Source organism: Barbus barbus (assembly GCF_936440315.1).
Source record: "Barbus barbus genome assembly, chromosome: 9".
NCBI classification, from domain to species: domain Eukaryota; kingdom Metazoa; phylum Chordata; class Actinopteri; order Cypriniformes; family Cyprinidae; genus Barbus; species Barbus barbus.
In genome coordinates, this window is record NC_136737.1 from 20,017,934 (window position 1) to 20,043,755 (window position 25,822).

Consider the following 25,822-nt stretch of genomic DNA (forward strand, 5'->3'; position numbering starts at 1 on the left):
CTTTCTCCTGCCCAAAATCTGTCTCTTTTCTAACGCACCCTGTCCAACCTCACTGACAAATGCTAATGCTAATAAATAGCGCTGAAACCAGGCTGTGTGCTTCTGGTTATCTTTCTCTGCTAATGTCTTTTGCTTCTGTGCTAATCAAACAAATACTTCAAAATCCTGCAAAGATGCTAATTATAACCAAACATCACAAAACTAACAGCTACTATAAACTTTCTCACAAACTTACAGGCTACATGCTAAAAGCTAAACTTGATGAAATCCTGCTAACTGCTTCTAAAATGAGTTTAAATTTTGAAAAAGTGTCATGTACACATGCTAACAAGATGTTTATCACATATGCGCAGTGTTGCAGACAACAGAGGTGCAAATTTGCCACGCAGGAGGCATGTAGACGGCAGTTTTACCAGTGACGTCAACAAGGTCTTGGACAGCATGGCTGCCAAAGAGTATTTACAGTGGGTGATGAACTCTAAGACCTCAGGGACAAGGTAAAGTCCTCTCTGGTGGCTAATAACGCAGACATGCTAAAGATATATGAATATTATGAATGCTAATCAGTACAAGAAAAACATGTGGCTGTATTTTAAGGAAGTTTTATGTGGTTATTGTCTTTTCTAGTGGCAAACGTGGCGGAAATCAATGAGGGACCAGAGGGCTTCCCTGCAAGAGCTTAAATTTGAATCCTGAAGGGGATTCGATCATCAAAATGAATGAAAGCCATATCGCTTGCAGGCAAACTGGAAACAACTCTTGAAATCAAAAGCCATTTTATTTAATTTTTTTTAAAAACCTCTGAGTACTGTGGTTGCTATTTATTTTCCCTTAGTGTTAAAGAACATCATGTAAGTTATGATGAGAGAAAAAGAAATATTTTTCTATAGTTTTGAACTATTTTCTATGTGTGCGATAAAAACAAACTCAGGTGAATGCACTAAACACTCAGGTAAAAAAGTGAATTTTTACACGTGCCACCACTGTATCAAAGTGCCATAGAAATGGTGTCTTGCTCTGCAAAATAAACTTTTTCATATTTCACCCGAGCCTGTTGTTGTACCTATAGCGCCACCTACAGGATATCTATAACTACATGCGTTTGTAGATTCAGTTGTGCAAACCATAAGAAGTTTATTGAAGTTATATATTTATGTAAGGATTGTATGGTTATAATAAAACAATAGTTATATTTCTGAAATTAGCACGATTCCTATATTAAGTAAAATACATTTGCTAATGCTTTTTTGTACAAATTTATATAAATAACAGGCATTTTGTTTATTTTTAGATGTTGCCAACTTTTATGACGTAATTATACTCATATTGGTTCAAGCAGCTGAATCCATTTTTTTCTCTTCACAATTGATCAGAAAAAGGAAATAATATATTTAAAAAACATAAATATAAAAATAATATTTTCAAATACTCAAAAATATATATTTTTTTGCAGTTGATCAGAGAAAAACATCTGAGATGAAAGAAAATTATTTGAGAAAGTACAGTGCCCTCCAAAAGTATTGGAACAGTAAAGACAAAATTGCTGTGTTGGATGTGGAGTCAAGACATTTACAAATATGATTAAAAGATGAATATGAGACAAAACTACAGAATGTCACATTTTATTATTGGGTGATTCAACACATAGATGTTTTACCAGCTAAGAAGTTCAGCACTTTTTAGAGTTTCATCCCTCTATCTGATGTGAGCATAAGTATTGGAACAGTTATAAGGCAGATATAAAAGATTAAAAGCTATTATTTAGTTGCAGATCCCTTGCACACAATCACAGCAATGCTGATGCAATATGAAGCACTTAAATGACGCCACCTCCACCATGCTTTACAGATGAAAGCATCCTGACCAACTGTATCACAGTCTGGTATGGGAACTGTTCAGCTGCTGCCATTGAGGACGTCCAGAGAAAACGCTGTTTACGTCGAGCTCGCGGCATTCTTAAGGACTCCTCTCACCCTGACCATAGACTGTTTAACTTACTGCCCTCTGGGAGGCGCTTCAGGAGCCTCCGAACAAGGACAAGCAGACTCAGGAACAGCTTTTTCCCTACAGCTGTTTCCCTACTAAACTCTGCCCAATGATACCCCCCTCACACACCACTACAAACTCTTCACCCCTCCCCATCATTAAATCGATTAAAAAAACAAAAAAAAAACAAAAAAACAATCTACACACTGAGTACTGGAATTTTTTATTCAGTGTTCATTGCACTAATGTGTATATATCTTAATGTATAGCGTATTCATATCCATTTGTAATTGTTCATAGTTTTTGCTCATAGTGTACATACATTTACTGCACAATCCATCTGTATAGTATGTTCATATCACCCATCTGTATATCATACTGATAGTATTTAAAAACTTGTAAATTATGTCCATAGTACTACTGCCTTGTCTATTTCTGTACATATGTAACATATCGGAGGCACTGTATATCCTGTACCTCTGCTTATTGCACTTAAAGAAAAATGTAAGTAAATATTCAATAAAAAATAAATAAATTACCACCACTTTAATATATGCTGGGCAATTTAAATGGTCTGTATTGAAATAATAATAATAATAAAAAAGTAGTTGTAAACTATTAAACATTTTAATAATAGCTATATTTCTGAGAGAAGCAGGATTTGTTTTGCAACAACAACAAAAAAGCCGTTATTTTTGTTTTTACTTTATTAATTTAAATAAATCACAGGTATTGTTGTTGATGTTTATTTTTATTTGTTATGCCATGAAACGTTATTTTCAAATAATTAAAAAAATATGCGTGTATTTGTTTATTTTAAGTTAATTAGGAAAAGGCAATCGAGATATTTCTTTAAGGAATATGAAAAATAAATAATTTTCATGTAAAAATATTAAACACTATCTTGTGCCGTTTATAGCGTATGTAACGAAACTCAAACACTTATTAATTCACTCTTTTTTTTCTTTCATGGGAGTTTATCATATCTTTGCAAGGAACTCCCGCGACACTTCCTAAGGGGGCGGGGCATCTTAAGGACGCGTGCTGTTTGCGTGTTGCGTCATCGACGTTGCGCAGATTCTCTCTCGGCTTCTGGAAGGGCGTCGAGACGCAGCCGGTGTCATTCATATCAACACGGAGTGTTGCAGCCGTTCATAGACTTTACACGCGTTAAAAACATGATCAGGAACGGAAGCCATGCGGTGGACGAGGGGGACAAGGGAGAGCCGAGCTCCTCGAGCCACAGCCCAGAGATGAGGAAGCGGGTGATCCGGGTGTGGTGTGACGGCTGGTGAGTCTCTACAGCAGTGTTAATTTCGTCAGCGAACCTTTTTTCTGTGACTAAGACGAGACGTTGACGAGCTAAAACTAATATCTAATGATAAAAACTATGACGAAATGTATGCCACATCTTCGTTAACAAGACGAGACGGGACTAAAATGTTATTTGAGGACTACCGGACATTCAAAATACATCCTACAGGCTAAGTTAACTGTCTTGTCTTTCAAAATGTGCGTCTCTGTCATTGGATAAGGTGCGTTTGCATGGCAGCCGCGGTGGACGGATAGGCTACCAAAACGCGAACTAGCGATCTGAAACAATGGCCTCAGCACCCGAAGGGTTATGGAGTGGGTGACTAGACGTCCCGTTTTTCCCGGGAGTCACAATTCATTGTCGATTAGCTTAAAGTCAGTGAAGGTGCGATAGGCGGAAACGCGCTGATAGAAGTGCTCTCTCTCTCGCGCGCTCCACTTCTTCAGTTCTCATACAGCGCGCGATCAGTTCTCAGCTCTCAAATACACACACAGCAGTCCACATGTCTCTCATGTAGAGCATCTCACGGAAATACAGTCCGTTATGGTTTAAGTGAACTTAAACAGGTGGGTGAAAAATGAATGTATGTCAGTAGGCTATTACGTACATACCTTCCGTCTTAAATGAACAGCATTCCTAATGATCTGTGTCATAAATGTTAACCAACAAAAGATGTTAAATAAATGTATACTTGTTAAGTAAACCTACTGTATCTGAAAAATGAGTTTAATTTATATCTCTACCAAAAAATGAAAATTTATTCCAGTTTTTCCAAATTCAATCCTTGATTCAAATTTCTCATAACTAAGCTTAATTGATTTGGTCTAAAGAGAGAAGTATTGATGACTATTTTTGTTTGAATACTACATATAAAATAGCTACCAAAATAAATGTTGGTAACTGCAGTTTGACTAAAAGTAATGACTAAAAGTTGACAAAAATGCAATGACTTTTCGTCGACTAAAACTATGAAAGACTCAAATGACTAAAATGTGACTAAGACTATTAAACATTTTCGTCTGAAGATAAAGACTAAGACTAAATCAAAAATGCCTGCCAAAATTAACACTGCTCTACAGCATATAAAAGCAGCAAGAACGAATCATCATGTTAGAACTTAACAAAAGAAGTTGCATAGTTGCATTTGGATGGTTTTACCATGTTACTTCATAATTACCGACAAAAAGTATTATTATATATTACTGTGGTAATTTAAAATATACCATGGTACTCAAATGAATGCGTGGTACTTCTATGCTATGATACTGAACTGTTGCCTCTTTCATTGTTTTTACATTGTATTTGAAAAATACCACGGTTTTACCACAGTACATGTGCAAAAAACACAACGTTAGTACCATAGCATAGAGGCGTCAGATGGCGATGTTTATGGTACTTTGATAGTTTCCATGGACTCGAACGATTATTTTACATAGAAGTAGCTTACCATGGTGTTTATGGTAAAAAATACCATGGCATGCATGTTCAGAATCATGATATTATCAAAGTGCCCAAAAAAACATAGTTTGCATCTTTATCTCTGTCCAAAAATCTAGTACCTAATACCGTGGTACTATTTTTTTAGTGTAGTAAATAAGATAGAGGAATTATTTTGGTATTTCATAATTAGAAAGTGTGGGTTACACTTAATTTTAAGGTGTCCTTGTTACAGTGTAGTTATAGATTTAAATACTGAGTAATATTAATTAACTACATGTGATTACTTTATGGTTAGGTTTAGGATTGGCTTGTATGTAATTATGCATAATTTATTGTTATTGCAGTAGTAAGTACATGTAACGTGTAACAAGGACATCTTAAAATAAAGTGTTACCAAAGTGTGTCTAATTCTATAGCTCACATTACCTGTTTCTCATAGCTACTACACTTATAGTTCACAAGGGTGCAGAAATAACACCCTTCATGTTTAAAGATTATATATTCCTCCAATTCATTTAACCGTAGCATTCAGTTACGAGTGATGAAGTAACTGCAGTTATAAATAACACACAGTGTGAAGTGTGGTGCCCAGCAAAGGATCATGGGAAATGGAATTGGATATTACATCCCCATGTAATCCCATCGACCCAGCTAATGATATTTCTAGGGGAAAGGGCTCGTGGTTGTTATATAACCCACCCGTCTCTGCCATCAGGGAGGAGACTGCGGAGTCTCCAGGCAAGGACCAGCAGACTGAAGGACAGCTTCATACATCAGGCTGTCAGGAAGTTGATCTCCCTCCCGTCCTTGCCCCCCCCCCCCCCCCCCCCCTCTTTTACCCCATGCAGCACTGACACTACAACCCCCCCCCCAGCTCCCCACATCCCCAGGACCCCCCCCCCCACTTCACAACTGTGACCAGCACCTGTCACTTGTGCAGCATTGGACTGATCACTACCTCATCCAGCATTGACTGCAAACTACCTCTTCGGATGGTCTGATAAAAAGACTGTTCTCCTGTCACTTTAACAGACTGATAAGCTCTTCTTGCACTACACACATATCTGCACAGTTTTGTTTTATTTAACTGGTTTGCACTCTATCTGCCATGTGCCTTATGCCACTTTATCTCTTTCTTAATTTTTTTTACAATGTCCTAATTTGTATATCTGTATAGTTGTATGTACATATGTTTAAACTGTACTTATCTGTATTTGAACGTCTACTGTCAGTGTTTAATGTTAACTGTATGCACCAAGGGTCTGAGAGTAACGCAATTTCAATTCTCTGTATGTATGTGCTGTACATGTGGAAGAATTGACAATAAAGCTGACTTGACTTGACTCTAGTTACAGCTGTGTGTACAGCCTTTTATTTAGCTGTTAATAAAGTAGTTATTCATTACATCACCTGTGTGGTTTTTTTTTTCTTTTAAACGGAGGTCATGTTTTCTTGACCCTGTAACTAAAGTCCACATGTGTCTCCACAGCTATGACATGGTGCACTACGGTCACTCTAACCAATTACGACAGGCCAAAGCGATGGGAGATTATCTCATAGTAGGAGTACATACAGACGGTATGCTTCACAATTTCAAACCTTCACATAAAGTCTCTGTAATATATAAACTGAAAAAATTATCATATATCTTTTCTTTCATGTTCAGAGGAAATAGCCAAGCACAAGGGTCCCCCGGTCTTCACGCAGGCCGAGCGTTATAAAATGATACGGGCCACAAAGTGGGTGGATGAGATTGTTGAAGGGGCACCGTATGTTACTACGCTGGAGACGCTGGACAAGTACAACTGTGATTTCTGCGTGCACGGAGGTGAGGGGATCCTTTAGACACTTCCATATTGATCATTTTAATATCTATAAAGATGCTGTATCTTACAGTTTTGCGCAATTTTATTCCTTGAAGTGCACTTATTTTCATCCCAAATGTTCAGAATTTAGTTTTTCATAACCATTTTCATCCTCTTTGATTCTTCACATTTTTTAGAGTTTATATGTCAGGACAACTGTAGTTACTGAATAGGCATTTTTTGTGCTAAATATATTAACATGACATTAACACATGAATACAAAATTAACATATGCAGCCTTATGCTAAAGATTGCCATGTCATATTCATGACTATTTCTATTTCATGTGTTTATTTTGAGTAAATGATCTTGGTGTTTAAAGACCCGTTCCCACCAAGAACAATTACTATTAAAAAAAACTGTAACGATAGCTATATTGGTGTCCACACTAGTGGACAATAACGTTCTGTTTATTGTAAGTATGTGATGCAGTTCTTTTCGTCTGCCACTTTAAATGCTCAAGCTCCTTAAATCAGGATGGATTCCGAGTGGCTGTCAATATTTTTTTAATCATTTATCAGCTGGATAAAATAGTTCTGACAGTGGTTCTAAGGCTATCGTTCTTCTGTGTTGTTATTAGTTGTAAGTAAAGTAAAGTAAAGTCGTGACGTATTGTCAAGTATGGTGACCCATACTCGAAATTGGTGCTCTGCGTTTAACCCATCCAAGTGCACACACACAGCAGTGAGTAGTGAACAAATGCACACACACACACACCGTGAACACACACCCGGAGCAGTGGGCAGCCATGCTGCGGCGCCCGGGGAGCTGTTGGGGGTTCGGTGCCTTGCTCAAGGGCACCTCAGTCGTGGTATTGAGGGTGGAGAGAGCGCTGGACATTCACTCCCCCCACCTACAATTCCTGCCGGCCGGGGACTCGAACCCGCAACCTTTCGATTACGAGTCCGACTCTCTAACCATTAGGCCACGACTGCCCCTTGTGGTGTGGACATCTCTATTAGAACGAATCCTAACAATTATTTAAATTTTTTTTAGTCAGAATTATCTTTATAGTTATCATCCTTCCTTGATGTGTCGGCATAGTAATTTGTACATTGAAGGAATAACCTGATTATATGCTTCTTTCAAAATAGTTAAAATTGTACCAAAATTTAATTGAATCTGTAAAATTATCATATATTTTGCTAGATGACATCACATTGACCGTGGACGGGAAAGATACATACGACGAAGTGAAGAGAATGGGCCGATACAGGTAACGTTCAATGGTCCTCAGACATACACCTGTGGCACAACACTGAATTTTGACCCAAGGGAGTGTGTCACGGTTGCCGTGTGTGTTTTTTTTCATCAACAGGGAATGCAAACGCACACAGGGAGTGTCTACGACAGACCTAGTGGGTCGTATGCTCCTGTTAACGAAATCACATCACAGTAACGTTGTGAGTACTTTTATCTTTGATTGTGTGTGTAGATAAGTGTTACGTAAAGACTTTCTGTCAGTTCCTGATTCATATTCTCCTCTCTCTCTCAGGATAACACAGCTTACCAGCTGCACACAGATAACTTTGGGAAGGTGAGATGATCTGCTTAATAGCATATTCATATTTTTAAATGTATATTGTAATCTGCTGTCATATTCAGATTTGACCACTAGAGGTCAGGGCTTACTGCTTACCTACATTATTTCCATCTCTCTCTCTCTCTCTCTCTCTCTCTCTCTCTCTCTCTCTCTCTCTCTCTCTCTCTCTCTCTCTCTCTCTCTCTCTCTCTCTCTCTCTCTCTCTCTCTCTCTCTCTCTCTCTCTCTCTCTCTCTCTCTCTCTCTCTCTCTCTCTCTCTCTCTCTCTCTCTCTCTCTCTCTCTCTCTATATATATATATATATATATATATATATATATATATATGTATATGTGTGTGTATATGTTTTGCTTGGAAATGTCACACATTACAGTCATTTAGTAGGTTGGGAATGCCATTTTATGTTGCTTTAAATTCCAGTTGGGGAACATATTGTACATAACCTGAACTTTATATGTGGTGTATGAGGAAACAAACAAAGACATGTTGTTTATTTGAACATTCTGGCATTTGCAAATGCAAAAATTTCTCATGTATCTGCTCTCCTCAGGGTCCTAAAGGCCACAGCCCTTGGACTGGTGTCTCTCAGTTCCTGCAGACATCTCAGAAGATCATCCAGTTCGCCTCAGGAAAAGAACCACAACCGGGAGACACAATTATTTATGTGGCCGGAGCTTTCGACCTCTTCCGTATCCTTTTAAAAATATGGCACTCCACACTTTGCTTCTGAAGACATCCAGAAAGCTAGGAAAAGTCATGAAAATTTCAGTTTACAGTTTGGGAATTCCTGTTGTGCTTTTGTTTTGGCCTTGACTATATGACCCGTATAGATATCGGTCACGTGGATTTCCTTGAGACTGTTCACAAACAAGCAGAGAAACCTTACGTCATTGTCGGACTGCACTTTGACCAGGTGTGTTTCATAAAAACAAACGCACACAAAAGCTTTACAAGATTTTACAGACCTCTCCTCACTCATGGTACTTGTGGCAAATGGAAAAATTTGCTATAACAAACTTTGATCAGACAGAAAACCTCATGTGAACCAGAAAAAGGGAAGTTCAAAGTCACAACCTCGGCATGACGACATGCAAACCTGTTTTACAGAGTTTTTGAACTACTTTGCCTCAGGGGAAACATGTGTTTAAGTTCCCTATAATGAAAAATACCATACGCATTACAGGTATGGTTACTACGGTAAAACTGTGGTACATTGTATTACTACTACAAGACCTAAGTGACAAAATTAGAATTGTAAATAGTTTTAAATGGCCAAATTTTAGACCATTGGTTAGTGACATACCGTAAACCTTTGGTTAGCAGGGCTCTAGACTGCGACTATTTTTTGAGAATGTGCGAGTCAAAATTTGGCATGGTCACATTTGTGCAAGTGCATGGTCTGTGCTGCTCCAAAGCATCTGCTCCGTGCTGCACATTGTAGCAGGACTCAGATAGATTTTTCTGATCACGTGCAGAGAGGTGCTTTCAGTGCGAGCGCTTCAGGTGTAGAGCCTGGTTTATAATCGTGCGAAAGTGCGCGCAGCAAAAAATTACGTGAATATTGAGGAAATGGCGGCAGATGGAGGATTTGGTTTTCACACTAAAAGTAAAAAACTGCTTCTTAAACCAGAGAAGGTGAACATTGGTATTCATGTGGGGGAAAAAACATGCAAGTCTTGTTACCGACAGCCGGTTTAGTTTTACTTTTTTCTTTTTCGTTTTAACAAGCTTGTTATCTTTGCTGCTTACCTCACGTTACTCTATGAAGGCTTTCTTTATTTTTTGTTTGTTTTTTATTTATTTGATTCCTCAGTTAAACATTCTGTAATTTATTAGTCAGTATATAATAAAGCATGTGGTGTATGCCATGCCTCATTTTATTTGTTTTTGTTAATAAACGTTATGTAAGCTAGTTTGTCATTATAGCCTACTGTTTTATTGTTGTTGTACTTTTTAATTAAGAATAACAATGAATCAATGTTTTGTTTTAGTCTTAAACAGTGAAAGTTGTATAGGTATAAGCAAAACAGACAATTATCTTTTCTTGTAAAACGTGACACCAAGATCGCGAATGCGAAACAATTTGAAAGTGAAAGCGTCCGATGAATACCGATGAAAAAGAACGGGTTGAATGTTGAACACTCGTTACCATATAACTATAAACTATGATAAAGGTTTATCAGCATGCATTGATTAATACCATGTTGTAGCAAAAAAAAATGCGACCAAAATATGTGACTGAGAAAATTAGTCGCAAAAGAGCGACCAGTGGGAAGAATGAGTCTAGAGCCCTGGTTAGTGTATCTTAATCGGTCTGTAATTGTATTAGTGAATTGTGTGTGAATTATAGCATTGTGTAATTTGAATGTTTAGTAAATGCTATTATGTTTATGAATTGTATTTGTTTTATTGTTTTGTAGGAAGTGAACCGCTACAAAGGAAAGAACTACCCCATTATGAATATTCATGAGAGAACTTTGAGTGTGCTGGCTTGCAGAGTAAGTGCATCACTACCGCCTCAAGTCATTTTTTTCCTGCATTTAGCATAAACGTGTACCAAATTTACTGCTGCCTTTAATAATTTATTGGTAGTTTGCATACATTACCATCTCCTCCAATCTTTTCTTAGCATAAATTACTGCCGTCTCCAGTCATTTCTTTGGATTGTGCGTAATTTACTGTCTCCTTCAATCCCGTTTTATTATGTCGCACATTGTTTTCATATTCCTGATGCTCTTGTTTAAAAACAATGGGCCATTGTATTCAGAGACAGGGAGTTATATAGTACAAAAAAAGGGAGGATGAGGGAAGAAACATGAAGAAACATCTCAAGGTCAAGAGAACAGATATCACAAGCAGTGATAAAAGTTAATTTGTACTGCATGCTTGTTAGACACCTATTAAAAATCTCACGCCTTAAGATAATCCAAACCATATTCATGTTTACAAACTCTGTCTCTCATACATCCACAGCACACAAACTCTCATGGATCGGGCTTATACCAGCATACCTAAAGCATGATGTCACGTTCAGACAGAACCCACACTGAGCTGCCGATATATGCAGTGAAACTCCAGACCTCCCTCATACTGTAATATCAGTGCAAACCACACATGCATTCCTTTCTGAAAACTGCTGAATGATGGGAGCTTTCATTTGGCTTTAACATTTAGAACTTTGGCTGATTTGGAATGCTTAAACCAAGAACGTTGATCTTAGGGAACCATAGAATTGTAGCACTTGAGGAACATGGTGAACTTAGAACTGGAGAACAATGAGAATATGAAACTTTTAGAACTTAGAGAACGAAAAGAACATAGAACCTAGAGAACTTGCTGAAAAAAAAACAGAACTGGAGATCTTTGAATTTGTAGAACCCTAAGAGCTTAAAACCTAATGAAATTAAAAGATAGAGATTATAGAACCTAGACAATGTATGATTTTATAACTCTGAGAAAAAAAGAATTTAGATCGACAAAAATTTTAAGAATGTAAAGCTTAAGGAACTTATAACTATAAAACTGGACAACTTTGTGAGCATGGAGAACTCTGAAAACTTGAAAAGTAAAATAAAAATAAAAAATAAAAGTTAGAGAATGTAGAACCTAGACGATGTAGAATTTAGATAACGGAGAATTTAAAAATGAAGGAAATTAGAATTGCAAAAAAATTTGAGAATGTAAAACTTAGACTAGACAGAGAGAATGTAAAACTAGATAGTGGAGAACTTTAGAACTTAGAGAACTCTGAAAATGTACATTTTGGAGAAATTATAACTTCAAGAACTTAGAACCTAAAGAAAATTACAACTTGAAGAAAGTAGAGTCTAGACAGTTTAGAACGTTAAAACTTTAAGAATATACTGTAGAACTTTAGGCCTTGGATTAATGGTCTTGTGATTCTTTTTTTTCTTCAGTATGTGTCAGAGGTTGTGATCGGGGCTCCATACGCAGTAGGAAAAGATCTTCTGGATCACTTTAAGGTATAGTACTGAACCGGTTCACATTGTTAATTCTTTGTAGAGAATACAAATCTAGTTTTGGTGTAACCCGCTTCCAGACACAATAACACAATAAGAGGCTTTGAGTGTAAAGAGAACGTGGTTTGTGTGATTCACACACTATGTTATTGAGATATAAAGCTGTGTGTGTGTGTGTGTGTTGTGTACAGCTCTGGGACAACAGCCAGACTCAAAGGCTTTAGTGACTGAACACTGTTTCAGCAATTCTGTGTTGTCCTACTTCGGGAACAATCTAGAGATTTACTGCTCACCTCTTTAACCACAAACCCTCAGACAGTTACAGAGAGTTCAACCCTGTATTATAGTTTAACTAAAAAAGAGTGCTCAGTACATTTTCTGTCCTGATGGGAAAAATACAAATGATGCACAATATATTGGTGACATTATCAATGTACTGGACACTTTTACTTCTTGTTTTTTTTGTAAATATAAATGTAGGCTTATTGGTTTTTATTTTTTATTTTTTTAAATAAAATTGAAAGAGTTTAACTTTATTCAATTATATTTATGGTATATATGGACATTTGGCACTGAAAAAAGAATGAAAAAATGTATCTGCTATTGTCTGCTTGATTAAAAAATAATAAGTAGAGCTCTAATAGAGATATAAATGCGTATGCTCTACTTATCTATCTTTCTTTTTTTTAAAGTTTTTAATTTGGCAGACAAGCTTCTTTTTTCAGTTCAGTTACATTTTTCCATAATTTTTCAGTGGCAAATTTCCAAAGCACTACACTACACTTTTCTGTTGTACAATGAAATATTTTGATACATAATTTTAATTATAATTTTTTTACATTTTAGATTTTAGTTTGAACACTGTTCTTGTTCACACTGTGTTGATATTTTAATATAACTTCATAATAATTGATAAAAAATATCTGACAATTATCTGATCCAAATGTCTCAACCAAGGTCATAGTTACCTAAAATTGAAACTAAAATCAAAATCTTAAAAATATTTAATTGTAATTCATTCTAATTTAGTTTAAATCTGAAATGACAGACATACACACACACATACACACACACACACATACACACACATATATATATATATATACAGTGGGTACGGAAAGTATTCAGACCCCCTTAAATTTTTCACTCTTTGTTATATTCCAGCCATTTGCTAAAATCATTTAAGTTAATTTTTTTCCCTCATTAATGTACACACAGCACCCCATATTGACAGAAAAACACAGAATTGTTGACATTTTTGAAGATTTATTAAAAAAGAAAAACTGAAATATCACATGGTCCTAAGTATTCAGACCCTTTGCTGTGACACTCATATATTTAACTCAGGTGCTGTCCATTTCTTCGGATCATCCTTGAGATGGTTCTACACCTTCATTTGAGTCCAGCTGTGTTTGATTATACTGACTGGATTTGATTAGGAAAGCCACACACCTGTCTATATAAGACCTTACAGCTCACAGTGCATGTCAGAGCAAATGAGAATCATGAGGTCAAAGGAACTGCCTGAAGAGCTCAGAGACAGAATTGTGGCAAGGCACAGATCTGGCCAAGGTTACAAAAGAATTCTGCTGCACTTAAGGTTCCTAAGACCACAGTGGCCTCCATAATCCTTAAATGGATGACGTTTGGGACGACCAGAACCCTTCTTAGAGCTGGCCGTCCGGCCAAACTGAGCTATCGGGGGAGAAGAGCCTTGGTGAGAGAGGTAAAGAAGAACCCAAAGATCATTGTGGCTGACCTCCAGAGATGCAGTCGGGAGATGGGAGAAAGTTGTAGAAAGTCAACCATCACTGCAGCCCTCTACCAGTCGGGGCTTTATGGCAGAGTGGCCCGACGGAAGCCTCTCCTCAGTGCAAGACGCATGAAAGCCCGCATGGAGTTTGCTAAAAAACACCTGAAGATTCTCTGGTTTGATGAGACCAAGATAGAACTTTTTGGCCTTAATTCTAAGCGGTATGTGTGGAGAAAACCAGGCACTGCTCATCACCTGCTCATCACCTGTCCAATACAGTCCCAACAGTGAAGCATGGTGGTGGCAGCATCATGCTGTGGGGGTGTTTTTCAGCTGCAGGGACAGGACGACTGGTTGCAATCGAGGGAAAGATGAATGCGGCCAAGTACAGGGATATCCTGGACGAAAACCTTCTCCAGAGTGCTCAGGACCTCAGACTGGGCCGAAGGTTTACCTTCCAACAAGACAATGACCCTAAGCACACAGCTAAAATAACGAAGGAGTGGCTTCACAACAACTCCCTGACTGTTCTTGAATGGCCCAGCCAGAGCCCTGACTTAAACCCAATTGAGCATCTCTGGAGAGACCTAAAAATGGCTGTCCACCAACGTTTACCATCCAACCTGACAGAACTGGAGAGGATCTGCAAGGAGGAATGGCAGAGGATCCCCAAATCCAGGTGTGAAAAACTTGTTGCATCTTTCCCAAAAAGACTCATGGCTGTATTAGATCAAAAGGGTGCTTCTACTAAATACTGAGCAAAGGGTCTGAATACTTAGGACCATGTGATATTTCAGTTTTTCTATTTTAATAAATCTGCAAAAATGTCAACAATTCTGTGTTTTTCTGTCAATATGGGGTGCTGTGTGTACATTAATGAGGAAAAAAAAATGAACTTAAATGATTTTAGCAAATGGCTGCAATATAACAGTGAAAAATTTAAGGGGGTCTGAATACTTTCCGTACCCACTGTATATGTATGTATATATATATATATATATATATACACACACACAGTACCTCACAAAAGTGAGTACACCCCTCACATTTTTGTAAATATTTTATTATATCTTTTCATGTGACAACACTGAAGAAAAGACACTTTGCTACAATGTAAAGCAGTGAGTGTACAGCTTGTATAACAGTGTAAATTTTCTGTCCCCTCAAAATAACTCAACGCACAGCCATTAATGTCTAAACCGCTGGCCACAAAAGTGAGTACACCCCTAAGTGAAAATGTCCAAATTGGGCCCAATTAGCCGTTTTCTCTCCCCGGTGTCATGTGACTCGTTAGTTTTACAAGGTCTCAGGTGTGAATGGGCAGGAGGTGCGTTAAATTTGGTGTTATCGCTCTCACTCTCTCATACTAGTCACTGGAAGTTCAACATGGCACCTCATGACAAAGAACTCTCTGAGGATCTGAAAAAAAGAATTGTTGCTCTACGTAAAGATGGCGTAGGCCAGAGGTCTTCAACCCTGTTCCTGGGGACCCACTATCCTGAAGAGTTTAGTTACAACCCTAATCAAACACACCTGAAGTGGCCAATCAAGCTCCTCAAGACTGCTTGAAAATTGCTGGCAGGTATGCTGAAGCCGGTTGGAAATAAACTTTCCAGGAGAGTGGGTCCCGAGGAGCAGGGTTGAAGACATCTGGCGTAGGCTATAAGAATATTTCCAAGACCCTGAAACTGAGCTGAGGCACGGTGGCCAAGACCATACAGCGGTTTAACAGGACAGGTTCCACTCAGAACAGGCCTCGCCATTGTCGACCAAAGAAGTTGAGTACACATGCTCAGCGTCATATCCAGAGGTTGTGTTTGGGAAATAGACGTATGAGTGCTGCCAGCATTGCTGCAGAGGTTGAAGGGGTGGGGGGTCAGCCTGTCAGTGCTCAGACCATACGCCGCACACGGCATCAAATTGGTCTGCATGGCTGTCGTCCCAGAAGGAAGCCTCTTCTAAAGATGATGCACAAGAAAGCCCGCAAACAGTTTGCTGAAGACAAGCAGACAAAGGACATGGATTACTGGAACCATGTCCTGTGGTCTGATGAGACCAAGATAAACTTATTTGGTTCAGATGGTGTCAAGCGTGTGTGGCGGCAAACAGGTGAGGAGTACAAAGACAAGTTTGTCTTGCCAACAGTCAAGCATGGTGGTGAGAGTGTCATGGTCTGGTAAAGCTGATGGCCTGGCCAAGCATGTCTCCAGACCTAAACCCTATTGAGCATCTGTGGGGCATCCTCAAACGGAAGGTGGAGGAGCGCAAGGTCTCTAACTTCCACCAGCTCCATGATGCCGTCATGGAGGAGTGGAAGAGGACTCCAGTGGCAACCTGTGAAGCTCTGGTGAACTCCATGCCCAAGAGGGTTAAGGCAGTGCTGGAAAATAATGGTGACCACACAAAATATTGACACTTTGGGCCCAATTTGGGCATTTTCACTTAAAGGTGTACTCACTTTTGTGGCCAGCGGTTTAGACATTAATGGCGGTGTGTTGAATTATTTTGAGGGGACAGCAAATTTACACTGTTATACAAGCTGTACACTCACTGCTTTACATTGTAGCAAAGTGTCTTTTCTTCAGTGTCGTCACATGAAAAGATATAATGAAATATTTACAAAAATGTGAGGGATGTACTCACTTCTGTGAGATACTGTATATATAATCAAAAGCTACTAAATATGACAAAAATGCACAACAAATTTACTAATTAACTTTAAACAGGAAAAAATAAAACCTGATTCATGTAAATTTTTTCTGGTTGTAGGTAGATCTGGTGTGTCATGGGAAAACCGAAGTGTTTCCTGACACAGACAGGACAGACCCTTACACCGTGAGTAAAGTCTCCAAATATTCATCTCTCAATGAATCTTCTCTTCCTTAAAAACCCATTTTTTACCCATTGTCTCTCTTCGCAGGAGCCGAAGAAGAGAGGTATTTTCCGCATCCTGGACAGCAGCAACAATCTGACCACCGATGACATTGTGCAGAGAATCATTGAGAACAGGTTTGTGGGACAATACGAGCAAAACATGAAAACATCGCTCATGTGAAATGTTACGAACATATGCAAATGAGCCGTGTCTCTCTTTGTTCTGGCAGGTTGCAGTTTGAGGCCAGGAACCAGAAGAAGGAAGCTAAAGAGATGGCCGTGATCGAGGCTTTGAAGCATAAAGAGGATTCGCTGAAGACCGAGGCGGCTCTAACGAATAATTAACCGAACTGTCCAAACCGAACAAATCAAGGGCTTCGTCGTAGAACCAAAACTTACCCCCGGACCATTATATAAACACCCCGAACGAACAAAATGCCTGTGCTGACGCTGCTTTTAAGTGGACGTGGAGGAACACAGACTTGTTTTTTTTATATTGTACAACTCTTGTTTGATGACAAAAGCACTTTGTTGTGCGCAGAGAGTTTTTATGATACCTATTAAATGGGTTGGAAGACATTCTCTCTGGATGGGAGGAACACTGAAAAACATTCAGCAACTGCTTTTGCATTGTGCATGAAGGTTATGGTAGGATTGTGTCATTTCAGTGGTTTTTGAATTGGCATTGATCCATCGGCACATATTTGTAGTTGAGCAGAGAAACGCTTTGTGAAGAAACGCTTGATGTTGACTACGATTGCATGCATACTAGTGGTTAGTATGCATATAAACTCATTCAGATTTTATTGGGATTGGGATCTTATTGGGATTTTTTTTTTTTTTATTCTGTGTCATGGAAAAATATCCAAGTCACATTCTACCCCAAAATCTTTTCTTGTTTTAGGACTATTAAGGCTTTTTTTGCATTGTGATATTATTTTTATTATTTAATTTCCATCCATATTCTCATTACCATAATGGATCTGGACATTTATCTTTTATTTTATTTTTTGTTTGCAGTTCTCATTATTTGCAGTAGATACTTATGATTCTTATTAGATTATCTTTATAGTTACTTTTAATAGATATGTATAAATGAGGATGTACTACCATGATATATAAATACTTTACAATTTAATATATGTTGTTCTTTTTTAATTATTATTATTATTATTTCCATTTTGGTAGTGAGATTTTGATAAATGGGCTTATGAGGAAAAAAATATCAAGATAGTGTCACAATGCCAAAAAATAGAGAATAGGAAAATTAATTTAATTTAAATCCTAAAACTTTTTTTTATTTTGTGGTAAAATGTTATCGTGGCCATTTTAAACAGGTTTTACCCTGGCATATTTTATTCTAGTGGTGCTGTTCTGGTTTTACCTTTTTCAACATCTCTGGACGTTTGATATGTGTGTCATAAAAAAAACAAATCTCAGGACTAATCTCTGAAGTTTTGTCAACTATTGTTTCATGCACTGTCCACAGTCACATATCTGGCATTTTACTCTGTTTTACCACTTTTATTTTCACTTTCTTATGTCTGTTTGTTGTGACATGATCCTGTGATCTCTCTTTGACTTCAGGTGATTGTTAGATGTCACCCTTTTATACATTTTAACATGTAACAAATAATCTTTACAAACATCAGTTTCTAAACTAAGTTGACTGTTAAAAGTCAAACTTGCTTTTATCTTGTTTTATGCGGCTTATTCTGTTTTTTTGTTTTTAATGAATGTCAAAGCACCTTGCAATTGCAGCATGTTTTTAGTTTTAACATTTCCTGCACATTTAGGGTGAATTGCTGTGAAAAAATACACTAATTTAAAGTTTTTACATTGCAGAAATGTTGAGTGAGCAATTCTGAATGTGGTGTTAATGTCTTCAGACAATCTATATAATTTATCATCCCATGCATCAAAGTTGTTTCGTTATTCATTATCACATTAAGCGCATAAAATCAAATTATTGAATCTAATTTAGTCAATGTGGAGATTATATAAAGATTATATCTCACTCAATTTTATGATGAATTCAAAATATTCTGTTTTCCTCTGCTAATGATTATTTATGGATATGTTATTGTGCTTTTTAAACACAATGTAAAGTGCCTGTTTGTTTGTTTTTTTGCTTAAAACTGAAACAAAAACTAAAACCATACAGAGAAAAAAAATTGTTACTTGGAAAAATGTTAACTGAAATAAAATATATATTTGTATGTATGTGTGTATATTTATGTATATGTGTATATAGTGATACTAAATTGATTCTAAACTGAATTTTAAGACAGGTTTGCATTTGTGTGGTCACTGCTTGTACAAAGAACATGTTATTCATAAAAAATAATATTGTTTTATTGTTTATTTAAGCTGATACTTGATAAGTATTTTGGGATGATTCCATGTTTTAGTTTTTGTTGTAGTCTATAGATCAAGATGAAATTAGATCAATATTTAAAAGATACTAAACTATGCAATTTGCCATAATATTTTATTTAGATTTAATTTAATGATTTTATATTTTATTGTTGACATGGTATTAGTTGTTTGGTTGTAATTACTTTTAACGTTTTTACTTTATTCCGTTTTTCAGATTTTATATAAAACATTTAATGAATTTATTTTATTTTAATTATATAATGAGTTACACGGACTGCCAGAAGCTCTCGCGCAGCGCTTGAACAAAACCCATCTCAGGTGACAAATGTCCACAAATGTCACGTCACTTCCTTCCTAAAGAAAGCGGACACCCCCAAAAGAGACGCTCTGTAGGCGACATACACCATTTAGTTTGCGCGTAATGAACAGGTAGAGCTGTGTTGTGGATTAGGAGTGTTTGCGTGAGATCTCAATGGACACAATGATCCGAGTGTTCAGCCTGACGAAACTAACCGGGAACAGGCGAATTTGAAACTTTTTTTCTCTTTCCTCCTTTACGATCGGGACCATCCCAGCCTCTCTCTCTCTCTCAGATTTGGAATCAGGTCTTTCCAAAAACACACGCGCAATTGACTTCGGTGTAATTTTACGCGTTAAACGGAGGGACTTTGGATAAGAGCGTAGGGCTTCTCGCCGGGATGTTTTTACGCGACTTTGAACGTTCCTCTTCGGTTCCATCCGTGAGGTTGGGATTTCTGCTGGATCTTCAGCTATGAGCTCTGGATATGGGTCTATGTCTGGGCTCAGAGGTGACAGAGGATGGAAAGAAGGCGAAGATCCACAGCTCGCAGATAGACCGAGATCTGTACGAGTACGCCAAGAGAGAGATGAACGTGGTGAAGATCCTCATGCTGGGTAAGACATGTCCCATCCAGATTCATCTACCTATTGCTTTTAGTCGAAATACCATGGGCTTTGATGTTTACATAGGCCTGCTTGTACATTAGAAACCTAATTTTGAGTACTTTAGTTTACTTGTAACTAAAAGATTGTGGGTTTGACCACCAGTTTATTGGTTCAGCAACAGAAATGGGCTTGTAATTGAAAGTTTTCAGTTTAAATAGCCAATCTGTGCTGGTAACTGAAAGAATGTAGGTTTAAACCCCAGATTTGGTTGGAAACCTACAGGTTGTGAGTTTGAACCCCAAAATTGGGCAGAGATTGAAACTTCAGATTTGGGCAGGTAACAACATATTTGGGCTTTTACCTCCCATAACCCCAAGAATATTATGTTACCTGCCCAGATCTGAACTTTTAGCTGATGCTTATAAAAGGTTGTAGGTTCACGTCTCAGTTATGGGTTGAAGCTAAAAGGTTGCTAGGTTGAACCTTAGGTTTAAAATATCAAATGCGTGCAGTTAACTGAAAAATTGTGTTTGAAAATGTGAAATGGGCTGATAGCTGCAAGGCGTTAGCTTAATATAAGATCTGTGCTAGTTTGAATTTCATATTTGTGCAGGTAACTTGACAATTTGAACATTAGACCTGGGCTTGTAACTTAAAGATTGTGGGTTTAAATTTCACATTTGTGCATGGTAACCGAACCATTCTGGGTTTGAAAGTCAGATTTGTGCAGGTAACTAGACAGTTCTTGGTTTAAACCTCATATCTAGGTTGGTAATTTAAAAGGTTGTGGGTTTGAATTTCATATTTGTGCAGGTAACTCAATGGTTCTAGGTTTGAAACTCAGATTAGGTCTGGTAACTTAGGTTGTAGGTTTGAATTTTACAATTGTGCAAGTAATTGAAGCATTCTGAATTAAAACGTCAGATTTGTGCAGGTAACTGGACAGTTCTCTGTTTCGAACCTCAGATCTGGGCTGGTAATCAGGGGTGGATTGGGGCCAAAAAGTGGCCCTGGACTTTTTGGCACAGAGCGGCCCACCAAACCCAGTCCGCAACACACCACACCATAAATGAGTGGCATGTTCTTGACATTATAATTTCTCTTTTCTGGTGTATATGGAAAATGGCAAATAATTTTAAAGAATTTTTACAAGGGACAGTTTAATATGACTAATACCAAGTCAAATACCAATATTATCAGTCCATATGACACAATGCTCTGGTATCGTCTAGAAGACTTGAATAGTGCAGAATGTGGATTGTTATGGTGCCTTTCTATTGGTCATCATATACAGTATTTGTCCTTTTGCAGGAGCTTTCGCATCTATCATTTTAAGGAATAGTGCTCCGATTGTGGAAAAGAGTATACAAGTTATTTTGATGATGAAAAATACAGTAAACTGTACTGTGAAATATATAATGTTACAGCTGTCTTCTATGCGACTATATAGTAAACTGTAATTTATTTCTGTGATCAAAGCTGAATTTTCAGCATCATTACTCCAGTCTTCAGTATCACGCGATCCTTCAGAAATCATTCTGATATGCTGATTTGCTGCTCAAGAAACATTTCTGATTATTATCAATGCTGAAAACTGTCGTGCTGCTTCATATTTGTGTGGAAAATGTGATACCATTCAGTCTTGGGTAAGATTAAAAAATATAAATTAATATTTTTCTGAAACAATGTTGCATTAAATCAAAGATTATAGAATACAAAAAGGGACTTTGATTTAAATTGATTTAAGTGACAGGAAAGATATTTACACTTATTACAAAGTATTTATATTTCAAATAAATGCTGTTCTTTAACTGAGAACCATTATACTAATAATAAAACCATCATTGTTAATAATTGATCACAAATAATAACTGATAATTAGGCTAAGCAACAAATTAGGCAGCATTAGAATGATTTCTGAAGGGACACTGAAGACTGGAGTAATGATGCTGAAAATTCAGCTTTGATCACAGAAATAAATTACATTTATAAATAGAAAACCACTATTTGAAGTGTAATATTTCATAATATTAAGCTATTGTTTTACTGTATTTTTGATCAAATAAACTCAATCTTCTTTCAAATAAATAAACAAATAAAAAGCCTTCATTATTTCAAACTTTTAACCACCAGTGTGTATATAAAACCGGCTAATGCATGCAAATTATATTTTTATTAGGCCTATAATATAAATCACTTTCCTATGCACAGCACTGGTAAGCAGAAGTCTTCAGATTTACAGTGTTCTAGAGAAAGATTGAGAACGATTTTTAAACATTTTCTTAGACATGTGATAACATTTAAACCAATTCACAGTTTAAGTAAATTTATAACACTTCAATTTTTCAAGCAATAATTTATGATCCAGTACATCAAAAGCAGAGCTAAAATCCAACAATACTGTTCCTACTAAATTACTATCATCAATCTGTACTAAACAATCATCGGTTATCTGTGTTAATGCTGTTCCTGTTGAATGTCCTACTCGATATGCATGCTGAAAATCAGAGAATAAACTGTTTTCCTTTAAAGAAAAATTGAATTTGTTCACAAACTACCGTTTCAAACACTTTACTAAGAACTGGCAATAAACTTATTGGTCGACTATTTGCACCACTAAAACTCAGTGCTGATTAGTAATGTTGAATGACCTATTTTAATGTAGGTGCTGCTGAAAGTGGGAAAAGTACGCTGGTCAAACAGATGAAGATTATCCACAGTCATGGATTCACCAAACAAGAGCTAGCCAGTTTTAAGGTAAGACATTTTATGATGTTGTTTTCACATACTTGATGTCCACCAGTGCAAGAGGTTAATTGCATTTAAAAGTTTAACATTTGTTCTGTACTATATTTTGTCTATGCTTTCTGTACTTCCTCTGCCATCTGGGAAATCAAGCCGGTGTGTATGTTTGGGGATTATTAAAAGTTTAAGGGGTCATTGGTTCAGCTGTGAAACAAGACCTCAGTTCAATGGACGACTGGATCTTGCCTCAGCATGTTTTTTGTTCTGTTTGGCAGAGGAAGGGGGAAGGAAACATATGGAAACATGAAACACAGAAAAGTTGTTAGGTTTTTAAACCATTAAAAATGTCTGACTTCCAAGAACATTTTCTGTATAGTTTGTTTGACAGCCAGTGTGCACTTCCTCTATAGTCTCTTTGCACACCTTTTTTGACCTGTCACTCACAAGTGTTACCATGGCAACATAGTAAAGGTGCACTGCACGCTGGCTCCTTTAGAGTAACCCGCGGTCCATGTACGCCTTATCGCCATGGGAACAGAAAAGCGATTGATTTGCTCATTCATAGTAAACAGCAGCCAGCTGTGTTCTCAACATGGTCATCAACCCTGGCATCACTGCAATTTTTTACTCACTTCGAGGCTAAACGTCATTTTTGGCAACAAAAATAGTAGTGTTATTCAATCCCCAAAAACCAAAAGACCCTAGGCTAGGGGTTGGCAGTATGAATAAAGTAATTTACGATCACCGTATATATGACGAACTTGTTATACTTTGCTTGAAATTCAATAGAAAATACATTAGTACTAGGCTACAAAAGGTTATTGTATGGCTATATATAAACTTTACAGTTCAGCTTGCAAAAATAAAGACTTTATTTGGACGACTTCAAACTTTGTTGGGATGAATACGGAGCCTTGCTGAATCCCAAGATGTGGCTTCAACACTGCTCATCTACATTTATTACAAAATTATGCTATTGTATGACACACCTTATCTATTGACTGACGGGTTAAAAGAAATGTACTAGGAGTTTGTTGACTTTAGAGAACATGCATGTTGGCTGTAGAAAGCACAGAAAATTTTCAACTAACGAGAATGCTACCTTATTGAAACTTCCCTCAGTAGGCCCATTTCATTCCCTTACCCTTAATAAAAGCCAATTTTATACTTTGGAATTCAGCAATTCATCCATCCAGTATTTGTGCGCTGATGCTTATCAAGCTAATGGAGCGTTAACAAACATGTTTCTAGTCAGATATTTCTCCAGTTGTTTTATAAATCAGCTGATTTTGTAAAAAACGAACGGTCCATCGTATCTCCTGTGAAGTGCCAGGTGCAGATCTGCATGTCTGCTTGCTTGGGTTAAACAGACTTGGTGTACCATGTTCTCATTAAACCTTCTCTCAGGGTCTGTTTGTGTTAGCTACACTTTCCCGTGAGCCTGAATTAGATTGATGGACTAAGAATATGCAAGTGGTGTTTTGAAGTGCCTCAGGGAATGCTTTAAAACCTCAGTGGCAGCCTATTAGCTCCAGCCAAATGCAAAGGGATTGTCAGGATGGTTAACCAGATGACTAGTCATCAAGCAAGGAGCTAGCTGATTTTTAGTGGCAGGGGGTGAATTTAAGAACCTTTTAGCACACTAATAAACTGCAGTGATGACTATGGTAATTGCTTGCAAGAAAAAGTATGCCACCCTATTTTTGTTACAGTCTGATTGCTGCCATGTGATGTGGTTTTATTGGTCTTTGTTCTGTATTTTGGTCTGATTTGTTACCCGTATGATAACACTGACCATGCCACAATGAAAAACCATGAACAAACCCTTTAAATAAACACTCACCGCAATGCATGCACCCTTTTGGTTAAGGAGTCATCATCTGTGCAATCTTTCACCAGCAGAACTTCCATTATCTTTAAACAAAACAAGAAGTGTTGGAATGTAGGTGAGAACAATGTAATATTGTATAGCGTAAAATAAAATGCACAGTCAGAAGCTTGGGAGAAAGAAGTAAAGTAAGTACTGTTTGTGTACACAACTTTTAAAAATACCAAAATAACAGCTAATTATTAATACTGAATTATAAACATTGTATTAAAATCATAATTTTAAGCGGTGTAAAAAGCCACATAAAATATCAAAGGCCTTTATAAAAATTAAATACAAACATTTTAAAGTATAATGTATTATATCAGATATATACACTCTGTGTGTATATATATTTAAAGAGATGTGTATTTAAACCGGATCATTTATTCTGCGTCTTTGAGTTCTTATTTTCCCTAATTTATTGATACTTAAAGACTTTATTTTAAAATGGGCTAGACGGTGATTTTTTTTTCAAACCCTTGTAAATGTGGCAAAATTGTTAGTGATTTGCCATGATGTTGATTTGTTCTGTAGGCATTGAACTGAATGACATCAAGTGTGAAGTATGTGATCTCTAAATCAGATTAACGTTAGCCATGTCACTGCATAGTTTGTGCCAGTCACTGTAGTATAAAACTCTTCTGACTATTTTGCACCACTCTAGTTAATAATTCAACCCAACAGCGGTTTTCTTCTGTTTGTGGAACGGGAAGAACAAAAAAATTTATGTCCCATAATAGCACTAGTCTAAATTCTCCCATTGTTCTAGAGATAAAATAAACATTGCCATAAAGCCAAAGGATAACATACAATAGCCTAATTTTATAGAAAACGCAGACAAGCCGAGTTTGAGTCATGTCTTGAGTTCGGGATACCTCGAGGCTCTGTATTCGGTCCATCAAAGTTTGATGTAAATTGAATGAAAAGTCTTTATTTTTGCAAGCTAAACCATAATTTTTATGCTGACCTCTTCTATGCCTGTGTTTTCTCTTAAAATGTGGCCAGTCACAGGGTTTCTATGTTTCTAATATTCAAAAGTCCAGTTCCTGCTTTACCAGTTTTTGTTGGATGGATTCATGAAGGGTCACGCTTTCACTCATACATGCATATGTTTGTACAGACCTGTAATTATGGCTAGTTTTATATTGTACACATGCTTGCAGACAT

The 25,822-nt window shown here is 37.1% G+C and overlaps 3 protein-coding genes across 3 annotated transcripts in view; all 3 read left to right on the forward strand.

The window, feature by feature from the left end:
• Positions 1-1,048, forward strand: part of LOC306875330 (pro-glucagon) — a 3,839-nt gene extending 2,791 nt beyond the window's left edge. The window contains exons 5-6 of the mRNA XM_079425820.1: positions 354-497; positions 628-1,048. Coding sequence (XP_079281946.1) covers positions 354-497; positions 628-652 — 169 coding nt within the window. The 3' untranslated portion in view covers positions 653-1,048. The remainder of the gene's footprint in view (positions 1-353; positions 498-627) is intronic.
• A 2,006-nt stretch (positions 1,049-3,054) lies between these two features.
• pcyt2 (phosphate cytidylyltransferase 2, ethanolamine) lies at positions 3,055-19,118 on the forward strand. The gene is made up of 13 exons (XM_079424490.1): positions 3,055-3,277; positions 6,231-6,319; positions 6,408-6,569; positions 7,756-7,822; positions 7,925-8,009; positions 8,102-8,143; positions 8,699-8,837; positions 8,979-9,061; positions 10,569-10,646; positions 12,066-12,131; positions 16,651-16,716; positions 16,802-16,890; positions 16,986-19,118. The coding sequence occupies exons 1-13, from the start codon at positions 3,165-3,167 to the stop codon at positions 17,098-17,100; spliced, it is 1,194 nt and encodes a 397-aa protein (XP_079280616.1). The 5' UTR covers positions 3,055-3,164; the 3' UTR covers positions 17,101-19,118.
• A 385-nt stretch (positions 19,119-19,503) lies between these two features.
• The window catches only part of gnav1 (guanine nucleotide binding protein (G protein) alpha v1), a 43,792-nt gene continuing 37,473 nt past the window's right edge, over positions 19,504-25,822 (forward strand). The window contains exons 1-2 of the mRNA XM_079425770.1: positions 19,504-20,049; positions 22,706-22,797. Coding sequence (XP_079281896.1) covers positions 19,920-20,049; positions 22,706-22,797 — 222 coding nt within the window. The 5' untranslated portion in view covers positions 19,504-19,919. The remainder of the gene's footprint in view (positions 20,050-22,705; positions 22,798-25,822) is intronic.